Source organism: Pseudonaja textilis, chromosome 2 (genome assembly GCF_049901715.1).
Source record: "Pseudonaja textilis isolate UNSWEBS1 chromosome 2, rPseTex1.2, whole genome shotgun sequence".
Lineage (NCBI taxonomy): Eukaryota > Metazoa > Chordata > Lepidosauria > Squamata > Elapidae > Pseudonaja > Pseudonaja textilis.
This window is the reverse complement of record NC_141991.1, coordinates 61,984,367-62,006,611: the sequence shown is the minus strand read 5'-3', so window position 1 is coordinate 62,006,611 and position 22,245 is coordinate 61,984,367. Positions and strand designations below refer to the sequence as shown.

The following is a 22,245-nucleotide window of genomic DNA, read 5'->3' as shown; positions in this document are numbered from 1 at the left end:
GCATTGTCTCATCAGCTGACTCACCACAATTACATCTGCTCTAGTGTGCTTGTTCTTCACAGCCATCTAGTAGTTTACCATCCTCTTAACAACCCCAGCCAGAGAAAAAGCTCATCTGTTATTTATTACTGTCTTGCACTATACTTTTTCTCTGACCTCTCAGCCAGCCTATTTTGGAACACTGATTTTTGCAGATGAATAGTTCTATAGTTCTCTTTTAGAAGAGAACTATATCCATATTTAGAAATCACCTGAAAGACAGGTAAAGAAGAGGAGTTATGCCAAGCACTTGGAGATTCCCTTGCTTCATCCTTCATCCTTCTGGATCTATTACTTGTCAGCCAGGCTATTTTTGGACCCAGATTTAGAAGACATCCAGAAGAGCGCTTTCTTATTGAGAAATAGCTTCACTGACCGGCAACAGATGAAGAGAAGGGGTTTTAAAGAGCACTGGGAAAGCTCCTTCTAGCGTAAAGCTTTAACATTTGTTACCTATTGTTACCAGTCTGAAAGGTGACAAACCCCACAATTCTCAGCACTCATTCAAATGTGCACCATCTGCTGGCAAATAGTATTTAGCTCAGCTGTAGCTGCTATAGTAAAAATGATTAATATGTTTGTTCAGATTTTGGAAAGCAAAAGTCAGCATTCCTGTAGTTCTGTAAACAGTGTAGCATAAATTTTTGTTTGGGTTCTTCCTCATGACTTAAAGTGCTTTTCACTTGTAAGCAGCAGGAAGAATAAACCAAAACAGAATTTGTTTTCCCTGTTACAACTTATGTATTTATAAGGCTGTCTTGTGTAAAACTTGCTCTGGCTGGTTCAATACCTAAAACACAAGAAAGAACAACAAAGAAGTTCACTTATATGAGGAAATGTATCACAAGAAAAAAAAACCCTTCATCAGTAGCACACTACAACCTATCCAAGGAATTCAGTGAAAAAGCCAGGTTTTTAAAGAACATCTAAAATCCTGCAAGTTCAGAGTGAAAATCTAGAGAGAGGCTAATCCAGACAGCAGTCAACAAGAAAGATATGCTTAGCAGATGTTCATCATATAGCATTTTTAATAAAGAACCCACATCTCCACAACTCACATCTCAAATACATCAACAACAGCCAAGCCTCCTACAACTGGCCCCAATCCATTGGGCTCACAACCTCTGGTGATCACAGAAAAAGAAGTGCAAGATCTATTACACTGACAGAAGCCAGGAAAAGCACCAGGGCCAGACAAGATAACTCCTTGCTTAAAAGTCTGTGGTGACCAATTGGCCCCCATCTTCACCCGAATCTTCAATAGATCACTAGAGATGTGCTATGTTCCTTCCTGCTTCAAACATTCTACCATCATCCCAGTGCCAAAGAAGCCCTACATCAAGGAACTGAATGACTACAGACCAGTTGCTCTAACATCTGTAGTTATGAACATCTTTGAAAGGCTTGTGCTGTCCCACCTGAAAACCATCATGGATCCACTGTTAGATCCCACACAGTTTGCATACAGCAAATAGATAACAGATGATGCTGTTAACATGGCTCTGCATTATATCCTACAGCACCATGAATCTCCAAATACACAAGGGTCCTCTTTGTAGACTTCAGTTCAGCATTCAATACCATCATTCCAGACACTCTTCTAAGTAAATTAAACCAACTAGTGGTACCTGAACACACTTGTAAGTGGATCATAAGCTTCCTAACAGACAGGAAGCAGCAAGTGAAGCTAGGCAGAATCACATCTGATACCTGTACAATCAGCACAGGGGACCCCCAAGGCTGTGTGCTATCTCCATTTCTCCCTATATACCAATGACTGAATCTCAAACGATCCATCTGTTAAAATACTGAAGTTTGCTGATGACACAACAGTGATTGGTCTCATTCGAGACAACGATGAATCTGTGTACAGACAGGAGGTTATACAACTTGCCTCGTGGTGTAACCGGAACAATCTGGAACTGAACACACTCAAAACCGTAGAAATGGTGGTGGACTTTAGAGGAAACCCTCCTATACTACCACCTCTTACAATATTAGACAACACAGTATCAACAGTAGAGACCTTCAAATTTCTAGGTTCTGCTATATCACATGATCTAAAATGGACACCTAACATCAATAACATCATCAAAAAAGCACAACAAAGAATGTTCTTTCTGCACCAACTCAGAAAGCTCAAACTGCCCAAGGAGCTGCTGATACAGTTCTACAGAGGAATTATTGAGTCTATCATTTGCACCTCTATAACTGTCTGGTTTGGTTCTGCAACCCAACAGGACAGACACAGACTTCAGAGGATAATTAGGACTGCAGAAAAAACAGTTACTACCCACCTGCCTTCAATTGAGGACCTGCATACTGCATGAGTCAAAGAGGGCTGTGAAAATATTTACAGAATCCCTCACATCCCAGACATAAACTGTTTCAACTCCTACCCTCAAAATGATACTATAAAGCACTGCACACCAGAACAACTAGACACAAGGAGAGTTTTTTCCCGAAAGCCATCACTCTGCTAAACAAATAATTCCCTCAACACTGTTCAACTATTTACAAAGTGTACACTACTATTACTGTTAACCTTCTCACCACTCCTTATCCCCCATCCCCTCCCACTTGACTATTTCCTAGTATGATTTGATTGTTGATTGTACCCCATGACTATCATTAAGTGTTGTATGTTATGATTCTTGATTCCTTTTCTTTACGTATACTGAGAGTATTTTCACCAATACAAATTCCTTGTGTGTCCAATCACACTTGGCCAATAAAGAATTCTATTCTATTCTATAAAATAGAGTGTGTCCTCACCCTGTCAAGTCTTAACTGAATAAGAATCAGAATAGAACTGGAAGGGACCTTGGAGGTCTTCTAGTCCAGCCTCCTACTCAAACAGGAAATCCTGTACCATTTCAGACAAGTGACTGTCCAGTCTCTTCTTAAAAACCTCCAGTGATGAAGCATCCACGTCTGAAGGCAAGCGGGATGGGCAGAAATAATTGGAGCCAGGCAGTGTTTCATGTAACCAAGCCTTATGCCATGAAAGGCAGTAACCATTTATAGGTGGTAACTCAGCATCTGGCCTTCACCAACCAGGAGTGACATGGATCTAAAACACAGGATCAGGCTAACAGCCTAAAGATCTGTGCACTTTCTTAGGTTGCAAGATGGGACCGTGCTTTGGTCAGCAAGACATGCCCAGTTCAAGTCTTAACTCAGAGGAATCTGAGCAACTTTGTCCACCAGTTGCCTGAATAATCCCCAGAAGAGCCCAGCCCACATTTGTGACATGTCAGTTTAACTGTGCAGTTAGCTAATTATCTTTATTCTGCCTCGTTCTACTGGCAAGGTTTTGACAGATGCTTACATACTGAATTTATACATTAGGACAAAACTTGTACATTGTTTGAATGCCAATTGTATAAGAAAGAGAGCAATCTCTTGGATCATACATTAGACAAACGGCCTGTTGGGATCGATACATTAAAATGCAGTATTTTGTAGGTGGCAAGAACTCAAATATTACAAATAATACAATCCCTTATGAACAAAACAGTGCAATTGAGAACTACATATGTAGATCTGATTGGGGTAAATTGTAGAAGGGACACAGAAATATGATTTATAATTCTTTTAGTTCCGCCTTTTACTCTGTTTTATTACACATGGTCTTATCATTATTCTCTATTTTATATTCTGGTATGCCCTAGTTGGTAATCAATGAAGTATAATTACAATATTAAAGGATAGGTATTAGAACAGCAGAGAAAAAAGTCACATATTTCATCATGCAATCACCCCAACTTTACATTAGTCGGCTGCAAGTGGTCTCAAAAGTTGCACTTTGACACTAGGCATATCGGGCACATTTTGTTTTTAGCTTGGACTTGACATTTTCTAAGTAATGGTTTGCTTGCAGAAGGATTAGTTCTCCCCCCCTCGTAGTGTTGCATGTGTTACTTAAGGAAGCTGGATTTTTGTATGAGTGGAGTAAATAGTTAAATTTTTGAAGCCTAGCAAAAGACTATTGATTTCATTTGGCTTTTTGATCAGGCCCAATCCATGGCAAAGCACTGAAGTAAGAAATGGCTGTATGCAGCCTACCTTAACCTCTATTCAGCCCGCTGTCATCATTTCTGCCTTTGACTTTTCCAGGCAGATGGGCTCCTTTCCAGATAGTATAGCCAAGCATCTTACCGTATTTATTTTGTAAGAATGCTCATGCGACTCAGTTGTGGGCCATAAACATTCTGGGCAACAGACATGAGGCTGACCCTCGAGTTTTCTATTTGAAAAACATAAGCTTTTTAAAAGTCCAAACACACTGGGGATACAATGACAGAGACAATAAAACTGAGCACTGTGTTTTATTACATCTCACAAAGTACTTGGGGAAAAAATGGCAGCCATATATAGTATAGGTAGACCTTGACTTACAACAGTTTGATTAGTGACCGTTCAAAGTTACAATGGCACTGAAAATAGTTATGACCATTTTTCACACTTCTGACCATTATGGCATCCCCATGGTCATGTGATCAACATTTGAGTGCTTGGCAACTCGTATTTATGATGTTTACAGTGTCCTGGGATCATGTGATCATCTTTTGCGACCTTCTGACAAGCAAAGTCAATGGGAAAGCCAGATTCACTTAAACTACTGGGTTACTTATTTAATAACTGCAGTGTTTCACTTAACAAATGTGGCAAGGAAAGTCGTAAAATGGGACAAAACTCATTTTAAAAAGTCTCACTCAGGAACACAATTTCTGGGCTCAATTGTGGTTGTAAGTCGAGGACTACCTGTATCAGACTATCTGATCTTGCAGGAGTAGCATGCAGTCACCAGAATGTTATTTGCTTTATTATAGAACAGTTCTAAGGTAGAGGGCAGAACTGAAAAAAAAATATAGTATGTAAGGTATGTGCATATAGTAGAATATTCTTATGTTTGTGCATTACTTTGCTTTCTTTACTGGATCAGCTTGCTTTCTTATTTTTCTGTGAGAGATATGTTTATCTCTCCCAGATCACCTATGTATGTATATACATGATATATTCTTTTGTTGGGTAAATGAAGAGAGAATAGTTAATGATTTAACAGAGGAGACTGCACAGCATGTCTCAAAGAAATCTTCCAACCTCATTGTATTATCTATTTTGAGTCCCAAAGTTTTTTAGTATCTTCTTTATGGGAATTACTCTATCCGTATCGAGGCCCAATGACTCTCTAGCTTGCCCAATACAGGGTATCTTATGTTGGGGCTTATATGTAACGAGGGTTCTACAATGTTTGGAGTCTATAGAAATAGAAGCCTCTAGTCTAGGAACTCAAGAAAGCTGGTAACACAACCAAATCAAAAGAGCACAAGCAAACAGGGAACATGAGAAGTCATAGGTATCTATGAAGGAGTCCATCAAATGCGCTGTGTGATTCAGGTGCTTTGTGTTTCCCATCCATTATTTGTTCAGTTCATTATAATTTGTCAGCAGGAGAATTGATAAAGATTTCAGAATGCTCACTGCTTTTTTTCTTATACTTAGTTTTAAATATTTCATTTAGGTATTTGTATTCTCCATTTCTGTCGCTATGTGAGAACCAGACCAGGAAATTGTAAAATGGATAATAATGGCCATCTCCATCATGCCATCAGCGCCTGTTCAGGACACTGGTATGTTAAAAATAGCAAACAAGTTTGTTTAGGCATATATATTAGTCAAACATTTCCACATGCTTATCTGTAAAGCTGACAACAGTTTAACAACTCAAACTTCATAAAATGGCCTTTCTTTTTGGGATCTGTTAAAAAAAATTAACCCCAGAGGTTCAGTTTTCTGAAAGTGTTTAATCATATGACGTATTTACATTTTGAAACCATATCCTTCTATATTCACCAGTGATATAATCAGCCATGTTTGGCAAATATGTATAAATGGAAATGTACATTAAAAAAAGTTTGCTTATAAACAAAAGGCACAGACTTGCAAATATTAACCTTCAGCATATGGCATAGTCTCTGGAAAAGACAATAGGATGCTCTTATTTTTGAGAGAAATATCAAAGGAAAACAATTTGAAGTTGCTTAAAGGCAACTCTTGTATTATAGTGTTTTGTATTATAGACTGATGAAGAATTGTTAGAAGATCATGTTATAATTCTATTGCCTATTTCTGTGTCTATGCTGTTAGTAGGGGAAAAAAAGCTATGGCTGCAAACCTTGCTCATGGTAAGAAAAAAAGAGAAGGCTTTATAACTCTTATTCAAATATTGGAACTAACAGAGGACCATAAATTAAACCCCATTTCAGAAATCTGACAATAAACTTCAAATAGATTGCAAAACTATTGAGTCTTATTTTTTTGTTTCATTCAGAAAACTTATATCTTGAGAAACAGGAACAGTGATTGTCAAATTATAAGATAATTTTATCTGCCAATCTGTTTTTACCATTTAATAATCAAGAAAAAAACCCACTGCATTTGAAGTGAAAATATGAACATTATTTAATAACTGATCCTCTGTAATAAACAATTTGAAAATATTTTACAAGGAATCACACACACAATATTTTACAAAGATTTTAGTCTTTTTTAAAATTGTTCAACTCTTCTGTACAAAACAAAATTAATGTAACAAAAAATGAATTATTGGAAGAAAGCTTTTTAAGTGAAGAATGATAGGAATAGGATCCAAGCAGCTATAAGAAGAGCAACTTGATGTTTTATTTTCTTAACTTAAAATATAATATATATTTATAGATATGTATATTTTTCATTTTTTTTCTCAGATGAGCAGCACCCAACTAGACTACAGATTTACATACACTCCTGGTAACACAGCCAGCCATCTGGTCAAAGCACAGTTCCCATATACATAACCAAACACACACTAAAAAGCTACAAGCAAAATGACCTTTAACCTTGTCATTATCACTGAATCACCTCCTTGTCCCTTGACTTTGGAATCAAATTTTCAAGATCTTGTCAAGATCATGGATTTCCCCTTTTTCTTCCTACTTCTCTACCCTACCACAAATTTTGTCCAAACTGATTTTGGACAAAAGGAAGGAATTAGGCTTGTTAGGTGGTTTGAAAAATGACATTTCAGCTCTGCTAATATGTCTCTGTATGAGGAAATCAGCACATAGGGCCAATGGAATTTAGTTTTACACAGTTCTTTACTTTTTCTAGAAAAATAATTTTCTAACTAGGATTGACAAAATCAAAATAAGAGTCCCTTACTCTCTAGAGACTCTTCTTTGAAGATTCATTTTCTGCAAAGCATTTTTCCTACTTCTCTGAATTCAGGAAATTGGCTTAATGCAAGATCATAATTCTTTGCATGATTATTAATTACATGAGATTTCCTTTGCTGATGCTAACATGTCAATTTAATACTCACTTTGATTCTTCCAGTTTCATTATATTTTACTTTTCTTTAGAACTATATTTTCTGTTTTAACAGCTTTGGGTAATATTATCATTCTGTTTTTTGTGGGTTTTTTTGTGTGTGCAGCCTGTGAAGTTTCTGGTTTCCTTAGGTGATTGAAGCAAAATGGTCATGCTCTTAGCTTCCTATTTCCCAACATATCTTCCTCTATCAATTAATACCAACTTCAACCATTATCAGTGGGAAAAAAAAAGACTGGAGGAAGACTTAATGACAATATACAAGTGGTTCTGACTGGGACATAGCACCAACCATTCAGACTCGAATAAGATAAGCTGCAGATAACACAAATAATGTGAAATGGACATTCCAGTTCCTGTTTACACAACCATTTCAAAAGAGCTGGTTGTTGCCTAGCTCAGCTTATATTTACACATACATCTGAAGAGCTTATTTTCAGAAGGCAAATTTTGCTACAGTAGCAAGAAAAGAGCAAAGTATTTCTGTCCAGATCTGCACATATTGCAATATGATTAGCTCATGCACAAACATCGATCTTGCCCATCCCAATCCCCTCTCCAAAAATTGGAATCATCAACTTGGATTGAAAAATGGGTCATACTTTTGTCTTCCAAATGCCGATTCTCTAACTCTGGAAAAGTTTGCTCAGAACTTTGGTTCCTTTTTGTACTAGTTCTGAGAAAGGATTACCATTGAACAAACAGCTAAATAAACAGAAAATTATTTTCTAACCAGTGGTTTTTGCATATATCACAACTGAAGTAATTGGAGGCAGGGTAGCATTTCTCTGACATGGTACTAAGTGATTCCCTGACTGATAAAATGAAGAGGCTGAATCACGTTTGACATGTAGTAATCAAGGCAATATCTACACTTGGCTAAGTTCAGTATGTCTTCTGCTGTGGGTCCGTTCTTTATGTTTCACTTCCAGTATTCTCCATTTTGCCATCTCCCTTCGCTTCTGAACTTGAGTCTGGCATCAACTAATGGTAAGGGAGTTATTCGGCCAGAATTGCACCCAGACATTAAAAAATTATGAGACTTTTACCAAGACTGAAGGTGAATGCACTCCAGCTTATGCTGAACATAATTATTAGAAAGGATAATACTGTTCCATAAGCGGTCATCTGCAGTTAGCTCTGTTATCAGCACTGCTTCTATTTCCTCTCCAACAGCTTTGCTTCTCCAGAGAAATACTTGTTCTGGAAGCTGAGAGTCATTATCTCTCATGGCAACAGTGATCAGTGATTTATCAATTCAGTGATTTATCAATTCAGTGATTTATCCAATCTGGACCAAGCTCAGGAGAAGCCAGTTCTATATGTTCGTAACAAAAGCTGTCTGGGCATAGCAGCGATTGAATAGAACCTGTAATGCTACTAAACCATCTTTCCCCTACTTCCTCCAGTTTTCTTGGCATTTCAGGCTTAGAACAACAATCATTATTTTAAAGGTATGCATGATCAGAGTTTTAAAAATGTGTTTTAAAGCAAGCAATTCTAAATCTAGGATGAAAAAGAAGCCAGAGGATCCAAGCAGTGCTTTCATTTGCAACATAAATGCCCTCTTAAAATAACGATACCTGGAAACAGACTCACTTCAAGGAAAGTGGGGGGAAAACCCATAGGAATTACAAGATGTATTTGCACCATTGTAAATCACTTAAGGTATGTTTTTAAATCTGTCTTTGGTTATTACATACATAAACACATCTGTATGCATATGTATGTAAGCAACAAAATGTGCTTCATTGTGGCTATACAATTTCATTGGGTAGGTTAAAACAAAACAAAACAAAACAAAACGACCTCAACATCTTGGAAGGCACTGGCCAAAAGTCAAGGATGAAAAGAATACAAATTCAACCCCAGCAAATTTTAGCTTTGAGCTTGAATAATTGAGCAAGAACAAAGAGTCTTGTGGCTGACCAAGAGATGTAGCATGGCCATTAATAGTGATGATATGGTAAGATATTCAAAAGCAGGGAAAGGCCATGTTATCCAATAAGCTTCTTTTATGAATGAGAAGTACTTCAGGTCCAGTATCATTTCCATGTATACTTTCTACGCTCTAAATTTTTCCTTCTCTGAATATCTGTTGCTGATGAATTTATACTGGCTCCAGAGCACTAGCCAAACAGTCACAGACAACGTGGCATAAGGAAGACAAGAGGTTTTACTCAGACTAATGTGGAATGAATCTGGGGGTTTTCAGCAAGTACACTACAGACAGTTGCCCACATCACAAAAGTTGGCACAATTTTGTAGTTTCTGCTCAGAAGAAACCAGGGAGATTCTGAGAGTGTATTCACAACCAGTACGATTGATTATCACTGGTAGTATACCCAAGGATTAATGGAGCTATTTTTACCATACATCAGTTAGTTAGATTTATAAGAGTTATGTATTTATAATCTCCCAGTTTACTCCTGTAGAAATCTATACAAAGCCAATGAAGCAGAACTACTATCCTTAGTACCAGTGCAATTGTGTATATAAGCAATCTGGGGGGAGGAACTAGACTTGGAAGTTGTCTTTTTAGTTGCTTAGTTGAAAACGAGGATTCACTTGGGGGGGGGGGAGTTATATGTACATAAAGGAATTTGAATGAAGTTCGCTTTTGAGAGATTAAGAATTTCTTAGTCTCAAGAGCAAAGTTTACTGAAAAGCAAGCAAGTGCACCATTGGTTCTACTTCCAGATTTGTCAAGTATTTTTTTTTCTACAATAGGTCCAAGCACCACATTTGCACTTTGCAGCCATAATTATTACAGCAGTATTATGCTTTTGACTCTTTAGATTATATTATGAGGACCACAGAAATCTTACTTCTAAGAACATCAGTAATATGCCTCCAGTATTGGCTGAGGAATGGGTTGCATTCAACAATTGTATACCTTCCAAGCTGCACTACTGTTTGCAATTAAACAACTGGTGGGCCATTGTAAATGGCAGAGGCTAAATTAATATGTAATTTCTGAGATCGGGAGGCTTTTCCCAAAAATTCTGGTTTAGTATTAAATCACGACACTAAGACCACAGAAAGTTTGATTCAAACATAATCTGAAGTTGTTAATCAAATTGGATTGTCTTCCTCTTTCGAAATCTTCAGGTTGAAGGAATGACCTACAGTTTGCTTTCCAGGTTTTCTTGTAACAAAGCAAATGAAATTCATAGCACTTGAATAATTCATAGGTGGCATATTTGGATTAAAAGTAGTTTGGATTAAAGAACTGAGCATATGAAGTTGAAATGTGTATAATATTTTAGCAGGCTTTTGTAAAGGCAATCACCCTTGTGCCAGAGGGGAAAAAAACCATGCCGTTCTTGGTGTTGCAACCAACAGTTTCTCCCTGATGAAGCTGCATCATACAGTTCTGAAATTCCCCATATTTTCCAGAAGGTTCTGGCTCTCCTGTAACATCAAGCAGGAACAGAACAAAACAAAGCAAAACAAAACAAAACAGGATTCTTCACATTTGCTGGCTATTTCAAGTGTAGAGGCAATTCATGGGGTATACTTGGCTGATGAGAAGTATCTTCTGGAATTGTCAGGGGATTGCAGGCATTTCAGTTCATAATGTGTAGCAAGATGTATTTGTTATCATATGTGCACTAGTTAACAGGCATAAAGATCAGTAATCTGCTCAAGACAAATCCTAAAAACAGGTGGTATTTTTAGGACGCTAGTTGATGAATTATAGCATTATACTTTCTTTTAATTCTTCAACCACTGCAACCACTTGAAATAATTTCAGACATGAAATGTACACTTGCAGAGTCATCAAAGGTGCTTTGTATGAGCTTAGTGGCAGATATTTTAACAGCCACCATTGTAAAGTAGAACATTTTCACTTCCCCCAGCTCAAGTACATAAACACTAAAGAATGCAGTTAGGTTTCTGCACAAAGCCTATGAAGAAGAACTTTGGCTATCATCTTCATGGGTTGGTTTGGCACAGTGCCACAGATAATATTCTTTAAAGTTTAGAAGAAAAGAAACTGAAGAAAAGAGACTTCATCGTTGTCCAAGCCATCTCAATAATTGGCTTATTTTAAAGATTGGATGGTGCAGAGCTACCAACTGAAGACTTCATTGTGATTTGGGGAGTAGAACAGCTCTTAAAATAGCTCATATTTTTTTCCGTTGGTTCCAATGAGAAATGGGGAAGCAGGAAAATAATCAATGGGAGCTGCTGGATTTAAACCATAATTGCATTCTACCTTGTTATTCATTTTTTAAAGATCATCTCAGTTGCTGCATCCTCCAACCATACATGGATTATTGGGATGGTATACAAAAAGATCACAGCTTCTTTTTTCTGCCCTGCTTGGTTTTCAAGTCCTCTTTACAGAATAAGCAGTTTAAATGAATAATACTGACCTTAACATTCAAGTGACATCCTCTGCATTTGTGTATGTTTCTTTCTTGCTGAGACTAAATACTATAATCTCTCAGGATAAACGCTTGGAAATCAGATGTTGAAAGATCTAGATTAAACTGTTTAGGATGAAAATAATTCATCACTGGGTATGGGATCCACCTATTGAAAAGCAGAGATAACAGTGGCCTTGGAAAACTCATAGTGGATTGGGTGGAATGATATTGGGGTGATCTTGTATGATTACTTTGAGTCTGAAAAGCTACTGGAATTGGCTAGAAGATTTGCTAGGTTACAGAATCAATTTGGCAAGACTATCCATTTTTTTCAGTTATAGTGATCAGTGTTTCTGCAGCTTTCATTACTGAAATGGGAAGGTACATTATTTCAGACAAAGTAGTATCATCGGTATGGTTGATTAAATACTTTTAAAACCATAATAAAAGTCCTTCACAAGAAAACTAACAAAGGTCTCCCAGAATTCCATAGATTCAATGGAAACATAAAACCAAGGGGCCATGTTCTTTGTATTTGGCCAACAGCTCAATGAGTGGAAAGGGGAACAATGAATCAAAGCTCAAGAATGTTCCCTGTGTGGAGAAGATCACGGTGGTCCATGCTTCCCCTTGTCATCTCAAATCTCTCTTTAGCACAACCTGCTGTGCAGAGACACTGGAAAGGCAAGGATTGATGGAGGAAAAGGGGGAAAAAAACCCAAGAACAACTTCTGGATTTCTGAGTAAAGAAAGCAACAATCCTCATGAGTGAATGCCAAGGTGCAGCCAGAATTGATGGGACTAGGCAGAAGTCATCTTCTAGCAAGTCTGGAGGGGATGATGATGTGCATAAAATAAAAAGGATGGGTTAAGCTAAATGGGCGTTTCAAAGGCAAAATGCCAAGGGCAGCGAATGGTGACTTGCAGTCAAATAGAGAAGGAGTAACTGCAAGCATAACAAGATATTCAAGGAAGGTCTAAAGGAGGCCCCTCTGCCACAATCCGAGGTGTCTTCCTAGAGAAACAAGAGGAAGAGAGAGGTTTCTTTAAGTCTACTTGCTTTTGCTGAAACTCATATATTTATTTTCTAGCTGAAACTTGGCGATATGTATTTTTAAATTTTGTTTTTTTTAAGCAAAATATGCAAATTGTGCTTTATCCAAGGCCTTGTCTCCTCTATTCCTTGTTCTATTACAGAGGTCTCCAAACTTGGTAACTTTGTGGACTTCAACTCCCAGAATTCTCCAGCCAGCACTGGCTGGAGAATTCTGGGAGTTGAAGCCCACAAGTCTTAAAGTTGCCAAGTTTGGAGACTCCTGTTCTATTAGAACAGCTTTGAATATCTAGGATTCTGGAATAAACTTTATTTCATAGATTCATTAGTGGGAAAAGAATAAATTGTACTGTTTTCAGGATAAAGAAGAAAGCACAATGAGCTTAAAAAGGCATTCAGACCAATGTCTTGTTCAAAGAAAAGTTAAAATTCATGCCACTTTTTTGCAGCATTTTATTTAAGAATTAATTTTCAGAAATTCTTTCAGATGGTCTTTTATCATGTATACTCATCAAAATTCAAAATCAAAATCATAACTCATCAAAATTGCATCGGGCGCAGACATTGCTATGCCTCTTTTCATGCACACTTGTTTTCTCTTCTAGTCTATTATTTTCTTTAGAAAAAAAAACAAATTGACAAGCAGGAAAAAAAGAATAGCTGCATTAATGGTTCTAGAACCTAATAACCTTTTTGTCAGTTAAAAGGGGATATTTTCTAGAGGCAGAGACACAACCCAGATCTATTTAGAATGACTGACAAGACTGGAACCAACTTCTTTACAACTTTTCCCTTTCATTTCCCTCCTCCCCTCCCCTTTCTTTTCCTTTTTCACTATTTACTATTTCTCTTTATTATTTTTATTTTCTTTTATAGTTTTTGCTTTGTTAAAAAATTGTTAATATTTTTTTTTTTTTAAAAAAGCGAATCCTTGCTTTTACTTACAGTTATGTTATAATCAAAACAGACGTGGGGACCTTTCCGGTAACGTGGCTTCTCTACTAGCTCACATTGATTGCGATCTCCTGGAGGAGCTTTGTGTCATCAAGCAAATGAAGCAGAAGATAAAAGAACATTAGACAGATTAAAACAACATGAACTAGAAAATTAAAAAATAGGGTTATTTTATTCTCTGATAAAACAATATTGTTGTTGTTTTTTTAAAAAAAGATTAAAGAAACAAAACAAATACTAAGTGTCAAGCTTTAAAGTGTATTCAAAGGGCCTCAGCTTGCCAACAGACCAGGGAGAAGGGAGGGAGAGATTGGAAAGGGCATTCTGGATGATAACAAGAAATAGTCTCTTGAGAACCAAGGGCATTTCAGGCGGTGTTCCCCAGATCTTCCCACAACAACACCTGGACATCTAATGGGACAATGCGACCTACACAAATGGAGGTGGGGGAGGGAGGACTCTATAGTTTAACTATTCTGAGTTGCCTGGAAATTCTATAGAGTCAAAATGTTGTTCTCAATAAAGCTTTGTGTTGAGAGATTGGATCATCTCAACAGTGCCTGTTTGTTTGTGTTTGTCAGTCGGAACTTTGACAAATACGTTGAATTATCTCCAAATATTGAGCTGTTATTCCAACCTAAGGTTTGTTTTACATTTTCAAATACCAGGCAGTCCTAAGCCTGTGATGGGTTTCTGTCCTTCCTCGCTCTCTTGTTTTTGTTTTCCTCTCTCTAAACTATGTAATTGTATCAATGTAAATGGTAGCTGGTGGGAGGGGGGGAAAAAAAAACAGTTTTGTGAAATTTCTCAGTGGCCGGTATATTGAAGTGGGCTCTTATAGAAATTAAAAAAAAATGTTTCTAAACAAGAAGTCAATAGACTGTCCACTAGATGGCTTCGTGTTTGACTCCCTAGCAGCTTGTCATACACAAAAAAATTGTGATGCATACAAGTGTATTGCTCAGCTGTTTGTTATAGCACAGGAACAGGTGAGAGCACTGGAAAGTAGCTCTCTCCAGCAACTCACTGCGCTTTGAATGGAAAGAAAAGAGGACCAGAGCAAGAAGTGTCCTCCCCTCCTTTTGAATAATACTGCTTGGAGGTGCTACCTGTCTCTTTTTATTAGATTCATTTTCCCTCCTGAAAGATGCCTGAGAGGAAAGGAGGGAAACTGCTTTCCTTGCAGTTGGGGGAAGATGGATGAGGGGAGCACATGTGTGTATGCGTACACATGACAGCAAAGCTCCTATCTTTCAGTGCAGCTCTCTGGTTCTAGGCAGTTTGCCTTCGGCCTGATCTAAATTATATTGATAAACTTTATATAATATGATGTTTAAAAATCTGTATGCAAGTTATACATGGCACCAAGGTTCTGCAGGTTCCTTCTTCCTCTTCTTGGATCTCCAGAGAAGTTAATCATTGACTAGTTGTCAACTAGTCATGACAACTCTGGATTTCTTCTACCATCTGATGTAATGTATCTCTGGGTATCACTGGCTATGGAAGATGAGTTGGAGAACACGAATGTGCTTTATGGCCTATTGTGGATTTTCCACAGACCTGTTTGGCTATTGCAGGTAGAAGAGAAGAGAAGAGATGTATCTTGAGCACCAACGTTACCTAGTTGGGTAATAATAAAATGTCTGCAAGCAAACAACTAAGCTCAGAGAGTACCAAGGACTCCACTACTGCAGGTATAGATTGTTGGACCTTTGGTCTGATATAATTAGCTTGTCTTAAATTGTTACAAAATTTGCTTTTACATTTATCTACATAGTCTACAAAATTGTAAAGGATTTGTGTTCAGATTATTGTTTGCTTAAACTATTTGTGATAATCTGAACATCAAACTACTTATGGGAAATGTATCTCAAGTAATATTTATTTAAAAAATACAACAGAAAAAAACATCCGTCAATATAGTCATACCATCTATTATATTGTGACTGATTTGGAATACAGTTGATTACCAATACCTTTTATCTCTGCTTGGAGAAGTTTTGTGGATTCACACTGATTGCATATTGGCTTTTCTGCTACAACAAACAGAAGATTAGACCCAGCAAGCCTTTGTGCATGGAACAACCTGGAGAAAAAGAGAAAGAAGATGAAGTACTGCTACCCTGTTATCCTATTCTTCATAATTTATGCTTTATGGAGTTGTGCTCCACAAAGAAGTGCTTTGGTTAGTAGGATTTTATTCTTGGTAAAGAGCTTCAGCTTCTGAAGCAGCCATCATAGCTACCTCATTCAAATTTATATCTATCTATCTATCTATCTATCTATCTATCTATCTATCTATCATCTATCTATCTATCTATCTCTATGTATCATCTATCTATATCTCATTCATCTCTTTCTCTCTCTCTCTCCGTCCCCTCCCCTCCTCTCTTATTTACCTACTTGTATTTGCCACCCATCTTATTGAGGATGGAGAAGGTCATTTCCCTCCTGTGGTTATAAGGACTGAGCTGAAGAATCAGAATCTTACAGTGTTTACTAACAAGACAGGCTCTTTGTACTAACCTAGAGCAATTTCCACAGTCAATGATGGTGTTGTAAGTATAGTTAACAGAACTAAAATAGTATTGAGTTTGCTTCATGATGCAGCTGGTCTCCCTGGATTCCATGTTTTCTGCTGAAACATCCTCTGTTTGGACACATAGGACATATAATGAGTCGCAAATAAAAGCATGACATTTAAAAAAAATATTTCCTACATCATCTAAAAAAGCAGTTCATCTGGTTGGACTGACTTTTACTAAAGATGTGCCAAATGCTACCGATAATGGTGCAAGAATGTAGGGGGTGAAATTCAACAATTTATCTCATATTTCTCTTTTGCTTTACTGTTTATTTTTTCTCATCTACTTAGACATTTATTTTTTATTTTATTGTAGAAGTATAATATTTCTCTGCTCAGTCTAGGGCAGTGTTTCTTAACCTTGGTAACTTGAATATGTGTGGACTTCAACTCCCAGAATTCCTTAGCCAGCATGGGGAAATCTAGAGATTTTTTTCTATCAACCCTGCTTTTTGTTCTGCCATCTTGTACTAATCTACATTAAAGCTTGATGTATTCCCTTGCCCAACTAATCCACCTTGTGAAATTGACTTACATCTGCTATTTTTTTCCACTGCAGAAGGTCAGTTTAGCAACTTATTGATGGCTCCACTCATTTTTTTTGTCATGATAGATCGGATTTATTGTAATATGCTTTGATGAAGATTTATGTGTGCAGATTTTATGTTTCTGCCCCTAAAGCCCCCTGAAGCTGCACCCAGAATAATTAGGTCACAATCTGCTTCTCAAGCTTAAAGACAGAAAGATGAGGGATGCTTTTGAGAGACCCGAACCATTCAGTTATAGCAAGTAAGCAATTTCAGTAATGTATTCAGTCACATGGTAATGAAGGAGCAACTGACAGTCATAACATTTAGTTTTATTTTCACTTCCTATATTAATCCAGCTACAGTTAATTTGCTTCCTCCTGCCATTTCATCTTTTGGGGGCTGAAAGAAATATACAAATAGGGATTGTTACCTGTTTGAAACCAGCTGTTATAGGCTAATCCATACAAGAACTGCTGAAATAGAGACCTTGTGGGAAGAAATAACAATTAGATGAGTGTAAAAGAACACAACTGCATGTCACAATGTAGAATAGGTTCCTTGAATTAATTTTGTTTTGACATCTCCAAGTTGAAAACAAACACCCCTCCCAAAGAAAGTACAAAAATGAATTTGTAGATTTCGAGGAAATTTAAAAAACAATAACATTTAAATAATCCCATTAATATTTCTGTAACAGGTTGTGAGATCTGTCCTAGAATGGTTCATGTTTTAATACATCTTAGCTTCTGCAGCTTATCCCATCAACTACAAAAAAAAGAAAGAAAAGGAGAAAAGAGAAAAGAAAAGAAAAAAAGAGGAAAGGAAAGGAAAGGAAAGACTCACCATGCGGCTGCTGAGCTCCACCAAGCCAGGTTCAAGAAATCTGCCATGGTTGGCTAAATATAAAGAAAGAAAGAAGTAGGCTTTTACACGGACCATAGTTGTTGCTATGATATGAATGTACTACTTGGGAAATCCAAGCCCAGTGAACTGCAGTTTTTCATGTGTTAATGGTGTGAATATCAATTCCTAATTTTCTTTCTCCATGAATGCTGGGCTGCTCCAAGTTTGAATTCCCTTGGATGATCCCTTGGAGTGGCCAATCTTGGTAAATATAATAGGTGCCTAATTTGAAGGGGACAACTATACAATCCAGCTGGTATCCACGAGGCTTGTTACATCATAGTTGCCCCTTTCCAACCATTCTCAGTGCTTCATCATTTACACTTTCACATATGGATTCTGTCCCTCAAACCATGCTAGATGTTTCGTTGTATTTCTTCTGCAATGCTTCTCTTTGCCACCCCACTCCTCTAGATTCCTGCAAGGCTATCAAATGCTTAATTAGTAAACCTGTAGATCTCTGCTGTTACAGCTATCAGCCATGTCTCTGCTTGTTTGTATCCAGAAGGGCACTGTGGTGAAGCAACATACTCTCTTAAAAACAATAATTGAGTAGAAGAATGGAGAAGGAGTAGCAATAGGATCACTTGTGAAAGGTCTCATACAATCAGAGAAGAACAACAGGAAATTTTACCATTGCCAAAAAATGGGGACAGATGAAAGTTGGTAGTCCTTCTGCTTAAAAAAATACACTTGGCAGTTTGGCTTAGTCTACTCCATCAAAAAGACTGATAAGTTTAGTCTGGCACAATTTGTTTGTGACAAATATCCTTCTTTTAATTCAAGAGGGGCAATAGCATGCATTCCTCCCAGCTGAATTTTTTTTTGGACATTCATAAAGATTTTAATGTTCTATTTGTCTCATAGTAGCCTCCTCAGTCAAATGGCGTGGCTTCTGATTTATATTTTTAGAGTGGGAGAGGGTTGCCTTCTTTGGCACCATCTTCTTGCCCCTTCACTGGCTACTTTGTAAATTTAAATGTAAACTTGCCATTCAGTGATGTGAAACATATTTACACCTGTATGCACAATGCTTCAATCAGGTAAGATCTGACGGCATGGAATCCCTGACTCACCACATAGACCCCACGTGGTGCACTTCCTGTGTTGCTTGGGGCTTCTGGAGCGCAGACAGATTGAAAGTCGTAGGATTCTTTCTGTGTGAAGAATGAATTGTTGTAGAGAGCAGACATCAAATGGGCATCCACTTCACTGAAGAACTTGCCAACCTGAATATGAAATAGGAGAAAGGAACGATCATCAGTAATAGCTACATCATGTTGCTGTTTGTAAGAACGTTATCAGTCATATGCTTTATACATAAACGTGAGAAAACAATAATCAGTGATTGGACTGTACTAACAGGCAGTTATATTAGAAAATTGAAAATTATAAGTTTGGTAATTACATAAATATAACTGTGAAATGAAGCAAGTATCTCTAACTTTTTTTTCAGAAAAAGAACAGCTCACCTGATATTTGTAGTCTTCTTGGTTGGAGATCACCAGAAATCCACCATCGTCAATAAGCACACAAAGCAGATCCTGCAACATGGGAAGAGGGAGTGGGCGGCTGCAATGACATGGAGCGTTGCTGCTATATTGCTTTTGCCTAAGGAGGCCACTGGCCTTTTTTTCTCCCTTATTTTATTGCACCTTTCTGCTCCACATGGATGTGCCCATCAGCTTCCACAGACAATTCAAAGTGCTAATTTTAAGCCCCATGTCTTGACATTAAGGTATCCTCAAGGCTGTTTCTTCAATCCAGCTTGTCTATCTAATATTTGAGGGGCTGCCACAGAGAGGAAGGGATCAAGCTATTTTCTAAAGCGCCTGTAGGCCATACAAGGAATAATGGATGGAAACTGAACAAGGAGAGATTTAACCTGGAAATAAGGAGAAACTTTCTGACAGTGAGAATAATCAACCAATGGAACAGCTTGCTCTCGAAAGTTGTGGAAACGCCATCACTTGAGACTTTCAAGAAGAGATTGGACTGCCATTTGTCAGAAATGGTGTAGGGTCTCCTGCTTGGGTGGGGGGTTGGACTAGATGGCCTATAAGGTCCCTTCCAACTCTGATTATCTGTTATTTATCTGACATGAAATACCTGGTAGGATTTCCTAATTATTCCCCAGAGGTCAAAAAGGTTCAAGGGCATTGTTTCTCTACTCTGGTGCAGGTGCTTTTAAACTCCCCTTTCCTTGGAATTTGTGCAGCTCTCAGCTAAGTTAGCTCTAGGATATTATTAAAAATTGAATTAACAGAATTTTTGAATCTTGAATGCACTAATTATCCATTTCTATCTTTTGATTTTAGATTTCTTGATGTATTCTGTGGTTATAATTTTTCATGTAATTGTTTGGTCTTGGGTATCATACCATGCATGTTTTATTGCTAATTCTTACTGATATCCACTGAGAGTAAATTGACGAGGAAAGCTTAGACAAACAAACAAGGGCACAAAATATCTTCTTGTGATCCAGACAGGACAGCCATCTGGCACTGCTGTCCCTTACTTCTTTCAAGTTATGAAAGTTGACCCCTAGACTTGCAAGGGAGGACAGCAACTCCTATAGGGTCCAAGTGCACATCCCTAGCAGTCATAAGTACACATCTGTCCAAACATGTTTCACATACCTTTAAACCTTCATTTAAAATAAAGTGCTCTCAAACCACCTTTAAAATCCGTTCGACTTCCTTTTCTAATTATAAAAAAAGGTTCCCCAATCTACTTTTACTGTTGAATGATTCCCACCCTCTTTCCTATAATCCACTTTTAAAATAAATAGTTCTCCCCTCCCTTCTTTCATTCATTTTTATTGATTAGCTGGCTGGCTGAATGATTTGCTGGGTTCTTCTGTGAAACCAAGAGTATTTGTTGTTGAAGAAGGCACAAGTTCAGGAGGAAGTATATTTGAGAGCAGGAAGAAAGAAGATCATAAGTCACCATCCAAGGAATAAGTTATAAAGAGGAACATTTTTAAAAGGCAGGCAAATGGTGGGAACAGGAAGTCTCTGCAAACTTCCCCCAAGCATAGGTAGCATAAGATGTACACATTCTAGCCTAGTCAATGACTCGTTTTAAATTGATGAATCAATGGCAAGGTAGGGGTGGATAAATGGGTAAAAAGAAGCACCACCATTAACCTTTCAGTCTTGGACATCAGTCACTGCCTTCCCCTTCTCCAGAAGAATATTCTTTTGGTATCAGATGGATCCTGATCCTGTTAGCTTTTCCTGAAGCCATCAAGACCTGATTGTTCTCAGTAGAACTTTGGATTCTGAATGGTTGCTGTTGTCTCTCTTGAATGTGCAGTAGTATGTGATTGTGGATACGGGCTCCCTGTGTCCCTTGACACTGGGGAAATTTTTTTTTTTGGTATAAAATTTCTGCTTTTAATGATTACATTTATGGAGGTCGATAAGCCTTTCAGAGCAGGACATGACTGTAGCAGCATTATGGAGGTCGGTAAGCCTTTGCCTGGCAAATAGATTTACAAATAAGGAAGCTTATTACAGATTACACTAGGCCTTTTTACTGAGCAAAGGCAATAGTCTTCCCTTCAACAGGAGATGGAGTATAAATGTCTGAATGTGGAGTCCAAATCGCAAACTCCTGCTGTACATTGTCCATTTGAAAAAAAGAAGTATCCCAGGTGCAATTTGCAAAGCTTAGATTTTGCATTAGTTGCTTTAGGCAGAAGCCTACTTTTGGGAAGGGGTGAAGGCATTGTCCTTGGCATGGACCATGCAATCATTACTTTTGCAGTCCTACTCAGTATTTCCAGAAGACAATTTTAAATTGCTTGCTTTCTGAATTTTAAAAATCAAACGGGTTTTAACATAGCCTCCTGGATCAGAAGGAGTCATGCGATGATGGTGCAGCTATTTACCTTGTCATTAGTATCACAGTCCATCTCACAGCTTGTAGAGAGGTCACACTGCAAATAAAAAGAAGAAGAAGGCAAGAAAATCAAGGGGATTCTAGACGAATCTTAGAACCGATTTATTTAAATCCATATTATGTTCTATAAATAATTCATAATCATTTTCTAACAGTTCTATGGACTGATAAGAATAGTAAGAAACATTTCCAACAGAGTTACCTGCATTCTATAACAGTAATGTTGTACTAAGTTATACATGAGGCATATTTCAACGCTATTTGGAAATGTAATCTTTTTCTGGTTGTGTTTGCCACCTTTTAAGCTGTGATTTGTTAAATAAAATACACCTTACTAGCGTTAAAAGATCTTTACTGGTTCTAGTTAATGTGTGGCAAAATTCAGTTTTTAACCAATTAAATGACTTTAAACAAAGATATTTGAAAAATTCCATATGAACCTGGGAATAGAGACAGTATTATGAAGGAGGATACAGTAATACGTTAGGGGCTCCAAGAGTAATAAGATGGAAGAGACAAACGGAC

At 37.5% G+C, this 22,245-nt stretch overlaps 1 protein-coding gene and 1 long non-coding RNA gene across 4 annotated transcripts in view; one reads left to right on the top strand and one right to left on the bottom strand.

The window, feature by feature from the left end:
- Positions 1-22,245, top strand: part of LOC113453947 (uncharacterized) — an 89,231-nt gene that overhangs the window by 3,931 nt on the left and 63,055 nt on the right. The window lies entirely within an intron of this gene.
- CACNA2D2 (calcium voltage-gated channel auxiliary subunit alpha2delta 2) overlaps positions 9,572-22,245 on the bottom strand; it is a 636,728-nt gene continuing 624,054 nt past the window's right edge. For both annotated transcript variants that reach the window (XM_087924067.1, XM_026725351.2), the window contains 9 exons: positions 21,710-21,757; positions 19,287-19,358; positions 18,891-19,043; positions 17,755-17,807; positions 17,342-17,397; positions 16,324-16,447; positions 15,774-15,883; positions 13,789-13,877; positions 9,572-12,804 (listed from right to left, as the gene is read on the bottom strand). In XM_087924067.1, coding sequence (XP_087780193.1) covers positions 12,676-12,804; positions 13,789-13,877; positions 15,774-15,883; positions 16,324-16,447; positions 17,342-17,397; positions 17,755-17,807; positions 18,891-19,043; positions 19,287-19,358; positions 21,710-21,757 — 834 coding nt within the window. In that variant the 3' untranslated portion in view covers positions 9,572-12,675. The remainder of the gene's footprint in view (positions 12,805-13,788; positions 13,878-15,773; positions 15,884-16,323; positions 16,448-17,341; positions 17,398-17,754; positions 17,808-18,890; positions 19,044-19,286; positions 19,359-21,709; positions 21,758-22,245) is intronic.